This window comes from Phoenix dactylifera, unplaced genomic scaffold (genome assembly GCF_009389715.1).
Source record: "Phoenix dactylifera cultivar Barhee BC4 unplaced genomic scaffold, palm_55x_up_171113_PBpolish2nd_filt_p 000182F, whole genome shotgun sequence".
NCBI lineage: Eukaryota > Viridiplantae > Streptophyta > Magnoliopsida > Arecales > Arecaceae > Phoenix > Phoenix dactylifera.
The window spans coordinates 249,064-267,581 of record NW_024067712.1 but is presented as its reverse complement, the minus strand read 5'-3'; the positions used below and the strand labels follow the sequence as shown (position 1 = coordinate 267,581).

At 37.6% G+C, this 18,518-nt stretch overlaps 1 protein-coding gene across 2 annotated transcripts; it reads right to left on the bottom strand.

Moving 5' to 3' along the window:
• Positions 1–12,252: 12,252 nt before the first annotated feature.
• LOC120105034 (pentatricopeptide repeat-containing protein At1g31430) lies at positions 12,253–18,310 on the bottom strand. Of its 2 annotated transcripts, XR_005507416.1 has the most exons (2): positions 15,767–18,310; positions 12,253–12,866 (listed from the first exon to the last, which is right to left on the bottom strand). XR_005507416.1 is itself a non-coding variant. In XM_039117084.1 (1 exon), the coding sequence occupies exon 1, from the start codon at positions 18,303–18,305 to the stop codon at positions 16,290–16,292; it is 2,016 nt and encodes a 671-aa protein (XP_038973012.1). In that variant the 5' UTR covers positions 18,306–18,310; the 3' UTR covers positions 15,606–16,289. The 2 variants fall into 2 exon arrangements, 1 of the variants encoding a protein (XP_038973012.1); XM_039117084.1 differs by lacking the exon at positions 12,253–12,866 and having other exon boundaries at positions 15,606–18,310.
• Between the last annotated feature and the right edge of the window lie 208 nt (positions 18,311–18,518).

Below are 18,518 nucleotides of genomic sequence, written 5' to 3'. Positions count from 1 at the left end.
AGTAGAGCTGTTATAAAAAGCTGTTTGCTGTTTGGTAACTACATTCGTAAAGTGCTGTGGTACTTTGTTTTGTGTTTGGTAAACAAATTGAGAAAGTACTTTTGTATGACAAAATTACCATAAAGAACATTGCATAGTATTATACAACAGAACATAATAAAACATAACATAAATTAATACATAAATATACGATATAGTATAATATTATTGTAATATAAAATAATATTATGTTGATATAGCATAATAGTAATATAATTATTAGAGTAAATTAATATTTGGTAATATAACATAATATTAAATTATTTAACATAACATATTAATGTATTATGATATAATGTAATATATATTATATTTATAGTATAATACAATAATAAAAGTATAAAATATTATAATTATTAGTATAAATTAATTTTTCATAATATAACATAATATTAAATTATTTAACATAACATATTAATATATTATGATATAATATAATATGATATTATATTTATAGTATAACACAAAAATAAAGGTATAAAATATTATAATTATTAGTATAAAATAATTTTCCATAATAATTTCCCATAATTTTCTATAAAATAATTTTCCGCGGTCCAGAGGCTCTTCTTCGTGGTCCACGCTCGAGGAGGACCTCAGCGTGGGCCGCGAGGTTGATGATAAAAAAAAAAATAATAGATTAATTTTGGAAGGTATGGAAAAGGATTAAAATTTTTTTCTTCTAAAATGTGGTTCAAGAGATGCATACAAAAATTGAAAAGAAAATACTTTTTCTTATAGAAGGGAGTCTGACGGTTAGGGTTCTTGGCTCCAGCAGATTTTTAGGTTTATAAAGGGACAAATTATATAATTATGTTATTTTAATATGGGCATTTTTGTCAAAAATACAGCTTTCCGAAAAAGCTGAAACAGCTTCCTCCCAAAAGCTCCAAATTGGAGCTTCCTCCCAAAAGCTGTTTCAGCTTCCCGCAAAAGCTGAAACTGCTTTTTGAAAAATTTACCAAACACAGTTTTTCATCTAAAAGTACTTTTGGAGGGCCAGAAAGTGCTTTCTGGCCCTCCAAAAGCTCCCCCAAACAGGGCCGTAGTATGAATCATATGCTATGGTGATTTTCTCTTACTGCAAGAGCATATGCCTTTATCTATGAAGTAACTAATATCACCATACAAATCTTGGACTAGATGTAGCCACACGCCACCCGTGTACATCCATCTAGGCTAAGTTCTTTATTAGCTCACTTCCTAATGGCGCCTGATCAAGTACTCACATCCAATTCTTATCCGGGCTTACATGATTTTGGGATATCATGTTCAGTCCAAATAACTTAAATATAGACATCATCTTGATTTTAACGAAGGCGACATATATCATTCAATAATTTCAAACTTATTTACTTAAGCTCGCTCTCATAACTCCATGAAGTATACATTCTCATCTCAGCTCACTCCCAAAGCACATGAGGCGATTGCTCGTGTGAGAAAGCTAATCTATACCTGGCAACATACCTTTAGTATATGTATGATTATGCTAGTTTCATCATTGTTGTTCCATCCAATCATAATCAAGAGAAATATTTGGAATCAGCATCACGTAACAAGGCCTATGGAGGTACAGGCTAAAGAGATAAAATTCGGCCATGATACTAATAAGCAGGTTGATAGATCAAATTAGCTATGATCAATCATAAGGCGTATGAAACTGGATGGCCGATAGTAGACCAAGGTGACCGAATCTATCTTCAAGATATTTCTAAGTGTTGAAAACCACACTATAGGCCAAATAAAAAGAGGGCTAGTGCGAACACATTAGATGAGCCAAGACTGATAAATATGATTATCGGTCTGATAGTTGGTGTGGAGTAACTATCTACATTTTGCAAGAAGAATCGGCATTTAGGCCCCATTTGACAGAGCTTTTGGAGGGCCAGAAAGCAAAAGCACTTTTAGGTGGAATAGGGGTGTTTGTTAAAAAAATTGAGAAGTAGTTTTAGCTTTGCTATAAAGCTAAAACAGCTTTTTAGAAGCAGCTCTATTTTGGAGCTTCTCCGGAAAAGCACTTTTAGGCCTCGTCGGTAAGCTATTTTGAGTTATAATTTTTGTTTTGAACCAAAATACCCATGATAAAATATAATAATTACAAAAAATGATAATATTAATATATAATAATAAGAATTATAATATCTTATATCTTTATTATTGTATTATACTATAAATATAATATTATATTACATTATATCATAATATATTGATATATTATGTTATATAATATTAAATTATGTTATATTATTATGCTATAGTATATAATATTATATTATTATATTATAATAGTATTATATTATATTACAATAATATTATACTATATTATATATTTATGTATTAATATATATTATATTTTATTATGCTCTATTATATAATACTATGTAATATCTTTTATGGTTATTTTGTCATACTAAAAGTACTTTCTAAGTTTGTTTACCAAACACATATTAAAGTCTCAGACACTTTAAAAATATAGTTACCAAATAGTAAATAGTTTTTTATAAAATCTCTACTTCGAAAAGCTTTACTTCCAATAGCTCTACTGCCAATAGCTCTACCAAATGGGACTTTAGTCTTTCCCAAACCAAATTGCCGCTCGTATGTTTAACGATGGGTTTCCTTGATACAGTGGTCAATATATATATATATATATACACACACACGGTGCGAAAAATCATGATTAGCTTGATGAAACAAGATATATAAGGCATGAAAGGCCATTAGGGAAGAATTGGTGGCTATGCCAGTGAAATTGAGGTGGGCTTATGGGTGAGGATGACATATTAGACAATAATAGAGAAGAGGGGGTGTGATTGAAGATAAGGTGTGGCCAACCAAGGGTTGTAGAAGAGAGCTATTGTGTTTATAAAAGAGTCAAAGTGGTGGGAATGGGAAAGGAGAAGGTAGGTGGTGTTCTTATATCTCAGGCAAAGGAAAAAGGAAGGAGGATGTGGTTGAGGTGGCGGGGGAGGAGATTAAGGGGCATTGGTGGGTGGAGTGGATGCTGAGGTCGACAAAGAGGATAATATCTACATTGGTGGAGATAACATTGTCTAGAGTCCGGGAAGACGAAGATGTGGAGATGATGGTTAGTTTTGGAGGACATCTTCTACATGGATACACATATTTAGACTGATATGCACATACCGTTTACACTGAGACAGATTTTTAATAGACAACTTTTATATTAATTGATGCGCATGCACCTTGCTGTTTTGTATCTTTCTAATTCATCCACCCTCCATCTACGAAGAGACTGATACAAGTTTTTTGAAAGGAGAAAGCAAATTCACCTCTTAGAAAGCTATTGCCAAGTGCTTCAACAAATATTATAGCAACTTATGCTCAGCTAGAATACTCTAGTATTGGCATTGATAAGAGTTTGCTCTACAGTAATTCATCCATAGAATTTTCAACCCTTTCAACACCCTTCAGAATAGACGAGATCCTAGAAGCAATTTTCTCCTTAGGTAAAATCAAAGCTTCAGGTCCGAATGGGTTTCTATTGATATTATTTCAACACTTTGGAAACTTTTATGGATGACTTGCTGGTATTATTTCAAGAATTCCAGAAGGGTCCACAGAATATTAGTAGGTTCAAGTTTTGCATACATAACTTTGATCCCTAAAAGGGATGGTGAGTTTTCAGCAAAAAATTTCAAACCTATTTATCTGTTGAATAGCCTGTACAAGACCATTACAAAAGAATGATAAAAAAGAATACTAAATAAAATGTTATAAGAGACTCATTGATCAAAAATAAGTAATTTATCAAGAGGGAAGTTATCATGATTTTATAAATTTGTCAAGAGCAAGAAAGATTGATGAATATGATCTATTAATAAGTGATCATTAAGACATATCTTCCTCTTATTTGCTATAAAATATATTACTTTATTAATTTGATATCAAAATTATTATGAGCATGACTAATATGATAGTAATATATAACACTAAAAATAACAATATTACTTTTTTTAATCACCATCACTTGATAAAAATATTATTTCTTAAGGAAAAATGATGTAAAAAACTAAATTTGAAAAAAAAAAGTTAAAAATGATGGAAATGAAATAATGGTTGTTATTGACATTAAAACCAGCTATATAAAGTACATCCGTTTTAGGGATTGGCGACTTACCCATTCAGTGACTTTGGCACTGGACGTTCCCAAAATGGGTACTATCGGGTCTACCCCGTGTACACCATAGACACATCCTACTTCAACCACTTTTTTACGCATTCCTCACACCCTCAACAAGCGAACCCATATCCAGTTTATGGTCTATTTTAATCCGTCAAAGCATTGATGAATCTTGTGCTCCGCAAACGTCGACCCTCTAATGGCACTCCTAAATGTGTTATAAGAGATTCACTTATTAAAAACAAGAAATTTATTTATCAAGAGGAAAGGTATTAATAATTCATAAACTTATTAAGAAGAAAATATTTTTAATGAATATGAGCAATCTCATCAAGAGTATTTAAGAAGTTTGATGAATGACTATAATCAGTAAAAATATACTAAAATAAAGAGCCTTATTAAATAAGAACCCTATTTATTGTCCCAAAAGTAAAGAATCGCATAAATAATATTATTAATATGATCTAAAATAAAAAACCATATTAAATAAGACCTCTACTTATTGTCCAGTAGAAAGAAATGTATTAACAATATTGTGGATATTCACATGGGGAATGGAGAGCTCAGTACAAGGTGAGCCTTCATTTTAGTTATATATAATATATATATAAGATTTGAGAAAATTTTGGAGTTAGGATAGCTATGTGTTGCAGACTTACAACTCAAAAACTTAAATTATTGAGAGGAGGACCAGCCGAGACTAATAAACTCATATGACATCATCAAAGTGGAACTATGATAATCTTGCCTACCCATTCTTAACACCCTCGTCATGGTTGGCTCTTACTCAAGAGAGGGGGCCCATTCATAGCTCGACTCCTACTAGACCCTAAGGACTCATTTGATTCATGGGAAGAGGAAAGGAAAAAGTGTGGCCAACAGAAAAATAGAGAAATGCATCATGTTCGAGTTTTCAAAAGAAGAGCGATGGAAAAGCGAATTTCTTATGGAAATAAGATTCTCATGTTTTATAAAAAAAAATCATGTGGCATATGGCGAAGTCCAATTTCCATTAGCTAGAAATTGGAATATCCTTTTTTTTCAAAAGTATATGTAAGCTTTTAGATAGAATGAGATAATTTTTTTATAAAGGGTATAATAGATATTTTGCATAACTTTCCTAAAAAAGTAGATGCTCAACCAAATATGTTATTTTGGAATATGACACTTTTCTATAGTCAACCAAATATACAAAAACCACTTTCTCAAGCATTATATACTCAGGCATTAGCTTTCCAGAAAAAATATTCTCGTGAGAAGACATTCTTCTCAGGACTCAAATGAGTCATAATATCTCTTCAGTGAGGGGCCCATATAACTAATAAAGGTTGTAATGCACAATGAGCTTGGCTTTGATATCACCTATCACAAGCTTAGCAATTCTTCAAGCATCTGTATAGCATTTAGAAGTTTTGCTTGCCTACAATCTCTTCAGCCTATTACTCTAGCCTTTCAACCTAAAATTTCCACAAGAGGGATCAGAAAAGCATACACAAGAGAGAAAGAGAGAGTTTAGAAGAATGGAGAGTAGTATTCTATTGGAGAACTCTTACAACTCTCTGCTTGGGTGGTTTGGATAAGGAGGCCTCCCTCCGTCCCTTTTTATAGACTATATTGAGTACAATAAATGGTTAGCATATGTATAAGTATCACAATTTTAATTGTTGGGCTTATATCAGTTCTTTTCAAATTAATAAGCTTCTGGAGAATTTCACAAGCTTCTATCTCATTGGACTCTTTTTTTAATAAGACGGTGGTGCATCTGATGTTACATGGAAAGCCCGGGCCATGACATTTAACCCCCTGCTCTAACCTGGCTCCAACCATGGGCTCACCACTCAAGAACCTGTCCCAAAGTGATAGCATGTGTTACGGGGGGTTCCCCGAATTTAGTCCCACATCGGCTAATCAGCGGAAAGGTCTGTGCCTTAAATGGGGGGCTCAATAACCTCTTCTCACCGAGGCGCCTTTTGAAGGACAAACCCGTGAGGGGTGGAATGGGTGGTTCCATCCGGGGCGCCGTCAAAGCGCGGACCCCCGGGAGCGGTCACGATCCCCGATCCCCAAAGCGGACAATACCTCGGTGAGGACGCGGTCGCTTTCCCTGCTCGGCTGGTGTGTGGGCTGTGCTGGTGACGGGGTGCAAATCCCGCATCAGATGGCGCTAGAGGAAGGGTATGAACCTCCGCCTATCCAGTAAGGAGCCGACCCGGGCACAGGACCTTCCCGCTGGGGGGCTGTGTTACGGGGGGTTCCCCGAATTTAGTCCCACATCGGCTAATCAGCGGAAAGGTCTGTGCCTTAAATGGGGGGCTCAATAACCTCTTCTCACCGAGGCGCCTTTTGAAGGACAAACCCGTGAGGGGTGGAATGGGTGGTTCCATCCGGAGCGCCGTCAAAGCGCGGACCCCCGGGAGCGGTCACGATCCCCGATCCCCAAAGCGGACAATACCTCGGTGAGGACGCGGTCGCTTTCCCTGCTCGGCTGGTGTGTGGGCTGTGCTGGTGACGGGGTGCAAATCCCGCATCAGCATGTATTTACAAGTCTGGAGACACCATCTATCAGTATCCACCACATGGTCTGTGCTTTAAAATCTGCAGCAGATGAGGTCGGAGGAGAGTTTTATTCTATTCTATTTCTTTTTTACTCACCTATCTTCTTCTCTTTCCTCCTTTAGGTTTCCGTTGAGATTAGTTATTTTTAAGCTTACTTATATAATACTAAACTTATTGATTGTCATATAACAGATTAATGGCTTATCATGATTACTAACTATTTATGTATTCCAAAAGACCAATCCAATCAATATATGGTTGAGCAAACAGAAATAATAAATTTTTTATGGCAGTAGATAACAATATCCCTATAGGCTACAGACTGATAATAGTGCAATTGGTGTTTGGATGGAAGACGAAAGAGCATATGGTCGGCAGTAGCGGTAGTACCTTCATGAATGTGACTAGATGAAGTAATATATGTGACTCCAACATCATTAGCTAACATGATTCTCCAATTAGAGATTTTTGGGCAAGGGAAATAAGTCTTTGATGAGTAGCTGCAATTTCATCAAAACAATAAATAATTTGGATTAAATCATACTGATCATTAATTTTATTTTTTCAACTAAATAAATAAATTGAGTAAATTAGTTGACCCATGCAAACATGAGCCAATCATATTTTTAGTAGTAATATGGAGAGAAAAAAAATCTAATCTTAGATCTTTTTATTTATTTATTTATTTATTTTAATGAAAGCATGGCTGATCGGGTTTAGGCCGCTGCCTAAGGTGGTCCTAATGGCTGCCAGCTTTGGTGGCGCGATCACCGGCTCGGCCCCACCAGGACCTTCCCACTTTCGACCATCCACTACCTGTGGGGGGCCGCTGCACTAATGGCATCTCCGTACATCATCTCGTTTCCTTTGGGCTTTGGCTATTGGTATACTTTTTCCTTGGTGGTTAGCTAACTAGCTATTAAAGTGCCTGCATCCGGGTTTTTTTGGGTAATACTTTGGTTGGTATTCTTCTTTGTTTCTTTTCTTCTTCTTCTATTTTGCTTTAAAAAAAAAAAAAGGGATGAGGAGAACCTCACCCGCATAGCAATCCTCAGGCCCCCTTTTTGCTAGAGACTATTCAATACGGATAGACAAATTTTACTCATACCCTCTCCACCTGCGGAAGAGCCCCACCAACATGGCAGCCCCTTCCACGTGTGAGTACGTCACACTAGCACCATCTAAGTACCGGCGGATCAGATGGCGATTCTACCGGACAAACTAGGCGGGGACATCCGGTTCACATATTTAATCGACGCGCGTGCGTTTCGAACCTACGCCACTCCAGTGAAATCTTAGCTCCGTTCCAACCATGCTCCCACCTCGGTAGTCATTGGTATTCTTTTCACTGTCATCGTTTTAATCCACCTTGGGGTTACAGCTTTCAGTATCACTTAACATCTTAAAGATCGTCTCACTTCATGAAAGGACAATCTAAGAGATATGTCGATGTCATAGTTTGTTTATATGACCTTTGTTATGATCTTTACTTTAGTTAATAAGTCAGTGATTAACAAAGCTACTAAAATTTAGTATTAGTTAGTGTTTTATCTTAGGACTAGTGATATGTAGCAATCAAGCTAGATCAAACCAAATACAAATTGGATTGAATGTAAGATATATTAAAAAAATTTTAATCTGAATCTCATATATTTATTAAATAAGATAAAACTTCAAATCTAAATATTTTTTTAAATAGATAATTAAATTTAATTAATAATAATAAATTGAATCAAATTAAACGTTAATGCATTGCCATCCAAACCTTCCAATCAAGTTTAATAGGTTAAGATTTGATTGGGGGTAGAATGGATCGTCCTGCCCAGGACTAGGGACCATCCCATTCCGGCCAAGTAGACCTCGGCACCGACCAGACGGAACCTCGGTCCCGCTTAGAGCCAGTCCGACCTCGGACCTCGTCGAAGGCCAAGCCGACCTCGTTCAAATTTTTCCATTGTTACGATCTGCAGCAACTTCTTCTGGTGCTTATAATGACGAGCCCCAGGCCAAGCTCGGGGCGCCTTGCTGTGTCAACTGCAAGCCAAAGAGCTCTATCAACTGTCAGGATATACGACGACGTGCCTTGGCCCAAGCTCAGGGCGCTCTGCTGAGCAGACCTCAAAGTCAAGGAGGATAGGCCGATCTCAGGGTCTGCCAAGCCGACCTCATCAAACATGTTGTGGCCCTCAAGTCGGCCCAACCTCAGTGCTTTATTGAGCCCACCTCACCGAATATTTGTCGTGGCCCTCAACTCGGCCCGACCTCAACACTCTGCCAAGCGGGCAAGGCTGATCTCGGCCCCCGCCAAAGGCCGAGCTAATCTCGCCTGGTACGCACTGTAGCAATGTCCTGTGGCAACTTCACTGCACCATGCTTCGCTTGATTGCCACGCCGAGACACGTCGACAAAGAACTACGCTTTGCTGCCCTAACCATGCCTGCTGACAAGGGCCATGCCCTGCGGCACCTGCCAGCGTCATACTGCACGTAGGGACAACTCAAACCGTGTGCCTCAAGCAAGCCGTGGCTGCGCGCCATTTGGCCAACACCATCTCCTCTCATGATGAGGACAGGCCACACCGCCGCCGCCTGGGCACCTCCGCAGAGACTATAAATAGCCACATCAGATAACGCCTAAAGAATCTTTTGGCCAACAAATACTCCACGCTAATTTAAGCATCCGAGAGTCCTCACTGGAAATTTTGGTGAGGCTTTGTGCAGGTACGCTGGCGCACGAAAAGTGGCATCCTATTTTCTTCTTAACCGATAGCTCCCCCGACTCTACCGGTGTGGTCACCCCCGGGCCAAATTTAAACCACAGCAACATTTATAACGCATCCCTTCAGACATCATGTTGTTGTTTTTTGCATCCTTCATTTTTCTTTTGTAAATATTATGCTGGCTCCTTATCCTCATCAATTCTTTCATTAGTTCACAGGTGGGACCTATTGTCGGAACGGCACCCTTAGGCTCCGTTTGAAAACTTGGAATTAAGGAAAAAGGAATGGAATGGAAGGAAAGTTAAAAATTTTGATGTTTGGGAGTTTTTTAGTGAAGGAAAAGGAAAAGAAAAGGAGGGAATAGTAGGAGATAGGAGAAAAAATTTTGGGCTCCAATTCTCTCCTTTCTTTCCTCCCATAAGTGAGAGGATTTGGAAAGAAAGAAATTGAAACTTAACAAATTTTTTATAATACCTATTTTACCCTTAAATTAAAGAAGTACCAAATTATAAGGACAAATATATCCTAGGGCATTTTTTGTTTTAACCTTTCATATGTCATCTCCATCTCTATATACTCATCTGCTGCACCTCTATGGAGCTTCATCTCCACAGCTGCACTTTCTCCATCTTCGACCCGATCCATTTGCACCTCTATTCATAAGCATGCCCCTTTTATAATAAGGGTATTTTAGTAAAAGTGTTAAAAAGGTACGCTTTCTTTTCTTTTCTATCTAAACTTCCAAACAAGAGAATTCTCTTCCCTCCTAAAACTCCCAAATAAGAGGAGAGGAAAGTCTATTCTATTTCTCTCTTTTCTTTTTCCTCCTCATTAAAGTTTTCCTTTCTTTTTTTTTCTCCTCAAAACTCCCAAACGGAGGGTTAGTGTCGGTGGGAGTGAGAAACCGACCTATTAATCCGTGGTAGTTATCAGTGGAGGTGTTGTTAATGAAAAAGAATAAAAATATTGCTTTAGCTAAAGAAAAAAATTAAAGATTACAGACATGTTGATAGAACAAATGAATGAAGGAACAATTGCACGTTATTTATGGGGTTCTCCATCCTCTCATCCTTCCTTCAACCTTTTTTATTATTATTATTTTAAAAGAATCAGCCAATCCTTCAAGGCTTCAAAGTTGTTGTCAAATCTCATTATTGTTAATGAGAAATGATCTGGTTAACAGAAAGGGTCGAGGTTGGCTGAGCCAAATCTTGATTAAACTTATAATTGGATTTTGGTGACTGCAATCATTCGACATAATAATATAGTATGATCCAAATCGGCATGGAAATGAGCTAAACATGGACTGACTAGGACTAGGCCTAGCTCTAGCTCAGTTCATTTAGTAATTGAGCAAGTTCATTCAATTACTAACCAAGCTCAAGTTTCTCACCAATAGCTTGTTTAAGAGATTTAGTGAGGGTAAAAGAATATCCGGTGCTTCCATTTATATTTATACTATATATAAAAACACTAATAATTTTTGTGCAAAATAAATTACGTCTGCCATATTCAAAAAGCCTTAACATCGAAATCCTTGAATGCAGCAACAGTGGATTTTGAGGTGAGCTCTAAATCCTCTTTTCTCTTTTTTTTTTTTTCTTTTTTCCTGCACTGAAGAATAAAAGAGTAAAAAAAACTCGTATTTGAATCTAAGCAAAAAGGATCTTTAGCTCGACAATATATAAGTCTATCAGTTTGGCAAGTGCCCAATTAAAGTAGAAGTGAAAGTTTTCATCACCAAGGTTGAGCTCATTGGCTCTTTGGTTTTCGTTCTTCCAGATATGTTTTGTTTCAGACCTTTTTTTCTAATTTTCATGCCTCAAGTTAAGAAATCAAAATCCAAAGTCGTTTTTTTTCATTCGAGACTATAGTGTTCACCACCTACAACTTGACCCTAAAAGGCCTAAACATTTAAAGAAGAAAAAAATAGAACATTGGTTTATAATTGCCTTGAACCTGTTTCGGTTCATGGACACTATCAAATGGCATGTTAACACTGTCTACAATTTCCTATCTTTAGCCAAGCCAAGGTAATGTATGACGAGGTTAGAGCAAACCCACTGGTGTCAAGTGAAGACCATCATGATTTTGGGTCAGCATTAGCTGCAAGTAAAATTCCAAATTCCAAACAGAGCCACATCCTACTCAAACATGATGAGGAACTACAAAAGTAAATTTTGAGGATAGCCGGTTTGCATCTGCTAGCAGGTTTGCTTCTTTTAAATGAAGAGCATTATAATTGCAATAAACAATTACAACAATGATGGATGTTCAGAATCCCACAAGGATAACAGCTTCATCGTCAATTGTATTCCTGACAGGTCCTAGACAGCATCCTTAATCTGAGCTATGGTATGATCATTAGGTGCTTTGTTACTTTCCGACTTTTTTGGATTTATTCATATTAGACTGATATAAATCATCCGTTGTAGCAAAAAAAAAAAAAAAAAACATGATGAGGAACACCTTGCTTAGAACATTACAAGAGCTGAACTCAGGTGTCAATCAATTCAAAAGCCCCAGTTATGGGATCTATCTAGAGTAAATAATGACCGGATGCCACTATAAAAACAGGTTGAAGGCCAAGATTTTCTAGTAAGCATGTGATCTAATATAATTGTCTCAAACCACAAGTTTGCAGTACAAATGAACAAATATGATGGTGGCATATTGCTAATTACATACATGTGTAGAGTTAACGTTCATTAGCATCCTATTTAACTTAATAAACTAGATAGAGAAAGGCAAATCTTCAAGTTAAATAAATAAAATCATCAGATGAAGAATGAAGCATTTTAAAATGTTTCAAGATATCCTGATATCTTGGTTGATATATATCAACCATGGGACTGACATATTGGCAAAAAAAAGAAAAAAAGAAAAGAATAAAAACAGGTAAAGAGATGAATTACATATGATTATACAATTATATATTCTGACTTCTTCCTATCGTTGCAAGCCTTAAAAAGACAAAAAAATTATGTAAAAAAGCATGGACTTTCTGTAATAACTTGTAGTTATGTAAAGATGTATGGTTTGATATTTTCATTGGCAAATTTTCGTATGAATGCTTCAGCAGCTGATATGAGAGTGCAAATATTAGTTTCAAAGTTCCAATGAAGAAGGACTTGCCATTCAACGAATCACAGGCATCCAACCTTAATCTAACCATCAACAGCCTCACCATGCCCCCAGGTAGATACCTGATTGCTCTCCAGTAAATGTAATTTGAAGTCCCCTTTTCAAGGAAAGAGAAACAAGCATGAGCATGCCTCCCGTAACTGTACCCTGCTGAGAATCATGCCATGTCTTGAACACATCCTGAATGAATTCTTGTCAATGAACTTGAGCACAAACAAGTCCAGCATATTTTGTCACTTCAGGCCAGTCTTGGGAAGCAACAACCTGTAAGCACGGATCGATTAGAGAAAATATACTAAGGGGTATCATCATCAGTCTGTTATACATACAAATTCTAAATAATGGAATCATTAGAGCAGCAACTGATGGACTAGAGTCCTCTCCAGTTTCAGGATGAGTTACATCTGCTCTAAAAATTATGATAGGTATATCACTGAACCAAGGGAATTCTCCAACTTATAGCATATAGAAGTATGGTATTTCTACCTCCAATCTACATGAATCATATAGACAAGAAATGGAGGTAAGGAATCATATAACATGGTGTTTCTTCCTCCCCCATGTATTTCTTTATCGGAAAAATGAATAAAGTGCTTAAAATACCTTGATATTAATTTTCAGTGACACAGTTGCCAGGCATTGTTTGCTAACTTTAAAAACATGATTTGTTAGGCAGCACTGGCATATCAATCCCAAATCAGTTGCACATCTTTGTCCGAGATCGCCAATGTTCATATACAAGCATCACAATCAAAAGACTACTATTGCAATAATGGGCATGCGCACATAATAAACAAAGAATATACAGAAAGAACAGTCACAGCATATTGATGGAATGTGAGAAATGCTAACACACCATATAAAGAATCAATGTTGTCAGGAAGGATGGGTAAGAGAAGCTCTGCTTCTTCTCCTTGAGTTTGTCTGTGGCAGCATTATACACCTGTTGAAGAGCTTTCTTCACTTGTTCTGGCCTTGCAGAATGGATTGGTTTTGCTAATTCGTAATTAAATTAGTAAGGAAAGACTTAATATCTCAACATCTCTCAAAAAGTATGGTCTTAAATCAAGCGGAATGAAGAAAAAGGATTAAAGTATCCAACTCCAATTTGTTTGGGATCAAGGTCCGCCGTACCAACCGTACTGATGTACCGGTAGGCACCGGTACCGGTACCATACCGGTTTGGCTGGTTCTGCTGGGTTTCAGCTTCAGCGTCGTTTTGCTTTTTTTGGAGTTCTCTCTTTTGGATTTTTTTTTGATGTTTCTATGTTTAGGTTTAAGGTTTAAACTAGATGATGCATCTTATTACTTCCAAATGATTCAAATCATGAGATGAAGAACAAAAAATATCTTCAAAAAGGCCACAGCGTGCGGCAAATTTAATATTTAACCCGTACCGATGCGAACCGAGCCGGTTCGCACCGGTACAGAGTTAGAACCGATCGGTTCTGCTAGGTCGGAAACGATTTCAAGGGCTGTACTGGACCAGTGCCTGTCGGTACCGGTCCAGTACGGGGTTCAGCATACCATGTTTGGGATTAAGGCTTAGTTAAATTAAGTACTAGTTCTTGGTTGAATTACTGCAATATTAGATCAGTAAGATTTAGGTATAGTTGTGCATAAATTGATGTAGGTCTGCAATGCTTTTCCCAGGGACATGAACAACTAAGATGCATGCATGCTCTCGTGAGGAAACATTAAGCAATTAAACCTGCTTAGGATAAAGATTATTGGGAACGAAAGATAAACTTGCCAGATATTTGGCAAGTTTGTGCTAGCTCCTGACAAAATCCACAAGCAGTGCCTTCTTGAAGTTGGACAGAAAACCTGCACTCCATAGTGCATCTGTTATGCCACTGGTAAAATCCATAAATTTGTGGCCCAAGTTTTAGAGTGTACGTAGTATGTACCTTGTCATTATAGTCCATTGGTTAACCTGAGACAAATATTCCTCTTCTTTTTCAGTGTCATGATATTTTAGCTCTATAAGACACAATAGATAAACAAATATTCACCAGCACAATATTTTCTGGATGCTATTTGCTGTAAATGGATCAAATTAATATCTTCCAAAAGTAAAAGTTGAATCAACTGTGTCAATCTTGTGCCTTTAAAACCAGCCCATATACAATTTTGTCTTTGATTACAAGCTAAAGCCGATTTATTAAAGATGAGCACGCACGCTATATATGAAGCAACAAATGAATCATTCACAATCATGCTCAGAAAAATTATTCTAAATTTATTCCCCTTTTTGTTATGTAGAGCAGAGCTGAAGAACTATTCACTGCGGAAAGAGAAAATAAGCCATATGAAAATGAGACAATTAGAGCCTATCGTGCACAAATAATGGGTTGGCATGGGAAAAAGTGGGCTCATCTTTCCTGGATGTGTTGCTTTCCAAGATTGCGGCTAACAATAACTTTTATAATTAAAGAAGCATCAAAATCTTCCTAAGTTTCTGATTTTTAGAGTGGTCTTTGCTAATACAATGATCCAGGTGGGTTAAGTAAAAGAGATGATTCTACATGTAACCTTCAAACACCTAGAACACAGTCAACACCACAAGGACCTGGCTTGCCTGAGTCAGCACAGATCAACTTTATATTTCAAATACAGTAGGCTACATTAGCTATGCTTTCATTTGTTTACTGAAAAGAGCAGAAAGATTTCCAATTATATAGCACATATAAAATTATGCAGATACAAGACTGCTAAATCAATTGTGAAAAAAAAAAAAAGCTTTCATTCCTTCGTTGAATAGAGCAGAAGGATTTTCAATTATATAGCATATGTAAAATTATGGAGATAAAAAACTGGTAAGTCAATTATGAGAAAAAAAGGCAAGTTTTCCTTTCAAATAAAAAGGCAAGTAAACCCAAGACCAATGCAGCCTTTGCCTTCTAGATAGTAAATTTAATCAGCCCTCACCTTGGTTTCTTGATGAGTGATAGAAATGCTGTAAAGTACTCTGAACAGTGTATGATCAGTTGAGCCAAAAGGTGAAAATGTTATATGGTTTATATCCACTTTTATAATGAATGTATCAGGATATTCTTCTTCTGAATGACAAGAATACATTAACTTGAGAAACAGTGAAAGAACGCACATCAAGAGAAATTGAATAAACAAAGTATACTGTCAGTATTCACTCCTTCAACAACCTTGCTAATGAGGAAAATCCCCTCAGTGTAATATCCTGAACAAGTGAGGCAATAAAGGCAAGGTTCTCCGTCAACAATCCTATATTATTAAACTAGTAGTCACATAAGCTGAGTCATATTCCAGGAAGATATAATTCAAGAATATCATCTACATGTTCTTCAAAAATCCTCCGAGTCTTCTGGCTTCCACTTTGTACGAGTTCTGGTTACAACATGTCCAGGTGTAGGCAGCATCTTCGCACGAAAATACCCCACTTGGGCGAACTGTTTTTACCAATAGAAGCTACTAAGCTTGTATTCCTCATTAAACACCAGAGAGCTATGTTAGTCAAGTTTAGGTAAGCTTTAACTTCTGGCATCAAAACAAAAATTTGATCTCAAAATCAAATGTGTGACTGTCAACTGTATAGGCTGCTTCAGTAAGATTTGGCTTGAACGGTGTTCCCAGGAGAATCTCCCAGAATCAAGCAAGTTTATTAACCATGTGGCTTTCAGTGGACAATTTGCCCTGGAACATCATGTTTCACCTCTCCAGAAGGTATGATGTGTAAATAATGACTTGATCATTTATCTCGATTTGTTCATCCGAGTCCGTAAGCCTGCTTATACTGTTCAGCACCGAGTAAATCTGACTTCTTTGAGGAGATGCAGTATCGGCAACAAGGAACTCATGAATCATGCCATTCACTTCAATTGAACTGCAACCTGGTGTCTTCTTGATGCCAAGATCTTTCATCTTCCTCCTTATTTTGGTGACATCATCCCATCTGTCTGCCGCAGCATATATATTAGCCACAAGAGTATGTAGACCAGGATTTCCAAACTCTAGTTCAATTACTTGTTTGGCCAGTCGCTCACCCATCACAACATTACCATGGATTCTACAAGCATTAAGCAAAGCACCCCACAAAGGTAAGATGCTTTTATCATTATTATTGGGTATATTTCCAATCAACTTCTCTGCATCATCTAAAAGACCAGCACGGCCAAGGAGATCAACCAAACAGCCATAGTGTTCTAATTTGGGTTCTATGTGACGCACTTTCTTCATAGCGTCGAAATACTTACAGCCTTCATCCACCAATCCTCCATGACTGCAAGCACTTAAAACACCAATAAAGGTGATATCATCTGGTTCAGCTCCAACACTTTTCATCTCTGTGAATAACTCAAGTGCTTTGCTTGTTTGCCCATTTAGAGACAGCCCACAGATAATTGAAGTCCATGTTGCAGTGTCCTTTCCTTCCACTCCCCTAAATATATCCAAGGACTTCTCTATGCACCCACATTTTGCATACATGTCTATTAGTGCTGTGCCAACCACAGCATCAATTTTTATCATATTGTCCTCGATGTATCCATGAATCCATTTTCCTTGTTCGAGTGCTCCCAAACTAGCACAAGCTGTAAGAAGAGCAGCAACCGTGTACTTATCGGGTTTGACTCTTTTCAGCTGCATCTCTCTAAAAAGTGCCATAGCTTCTTGAAAGTGATTATACTGCACATATCCATTAATCATAGCAGTCCAAAGAATTACATCTTTCGCAGGGCTCTGGTTGAACAACTGTCTTGCTTCATCCAACTGGCCTGAATTCACATATCCTGAGACCATGCTAGTCCAAGAGATCACGTTTCTTTCTGGCATGCAACTGAAGAACCTACGAGCCATATCTACACTGCCACATTTCGCATACATATCCAACAAAGCATTTCCAAGAGGCACACTGAATTTAAATTCTTCATTCATATAACGATGAATTCTTGTTCCCAACTCCAAATTCCCTGTTGAAACACAAGCAGAAAGTGTACTCACCAAAGTAGCTTCATCAGGCTTAACACCCTCCTGATCCATCTTCCAGTAGACAAAGATAGCGTCCCCAAACTTCCCACATTTAACATAAGCCGCGATGAGAACATTCCAAGAAATTATATCCCTTTCAGGCATTTCATCGAACAACAACTGTGAAATCTCAACTCTACCCATGTCGGCATACATGCCCATCAGTGAGTTCCTTACATATGGATCGAAATCAAGTCCAGTTTTAACAACGAGTGCATGGTTCTTTCTCCCTTCCAATTCCATGTGAAGGCTGCCTATCGCCTTCAAAACAAAGGGGTATGTAAAATTATCTGGCCGCAAACACTCCTCCCTCATTCTATCGAACAAAAGGAGAGCACTCTTTAGATTACCCTTCTTTGTGAATGCTTTAATCACTAAGTTGTAGATGAAAAGTGATCGGCTCTCGAGGGTTTCAAACACCTTTGTTGCATGGTTTAGGTCTCCGGACACAGGATCGGTGCAGAAGACCATGAGGTCATCTATCACATCCCTGCTGAGGTGGAGGGATGAGACGAGGATTTGGCAGTGGATTTGCTTCAGTTGCTTCATGGACTTGCAATTTTCGAGGAGGGAGATGCATCTCTTCTTGGTTAGCCTTCTGGCTTTGGAGCTGGAAATAGAGAAGCGATAGCAGATAATTTTTGAAAGAAGTTGGAGGGAATGGGCAGAAATCGCGTGTCGGCGGATGTGGAGCAACATGTGAGGGTGCGTGCCGAAGTCTGAAACCCAGACCGCGTGGTATTTATGCGACTGCATGGCTAACACTAACAGCCATCTGTTTTTTTTTTTTCCTTGATTACAATAAAAAATAGAAATTATTGCTTAGCCAGAATTGCCACCGCAAATAGGCCGGGTTGTTTTATGACCTGACCTGATCCAACCCAATCTAAAAGACTCGTGCGGTTCGGTCAG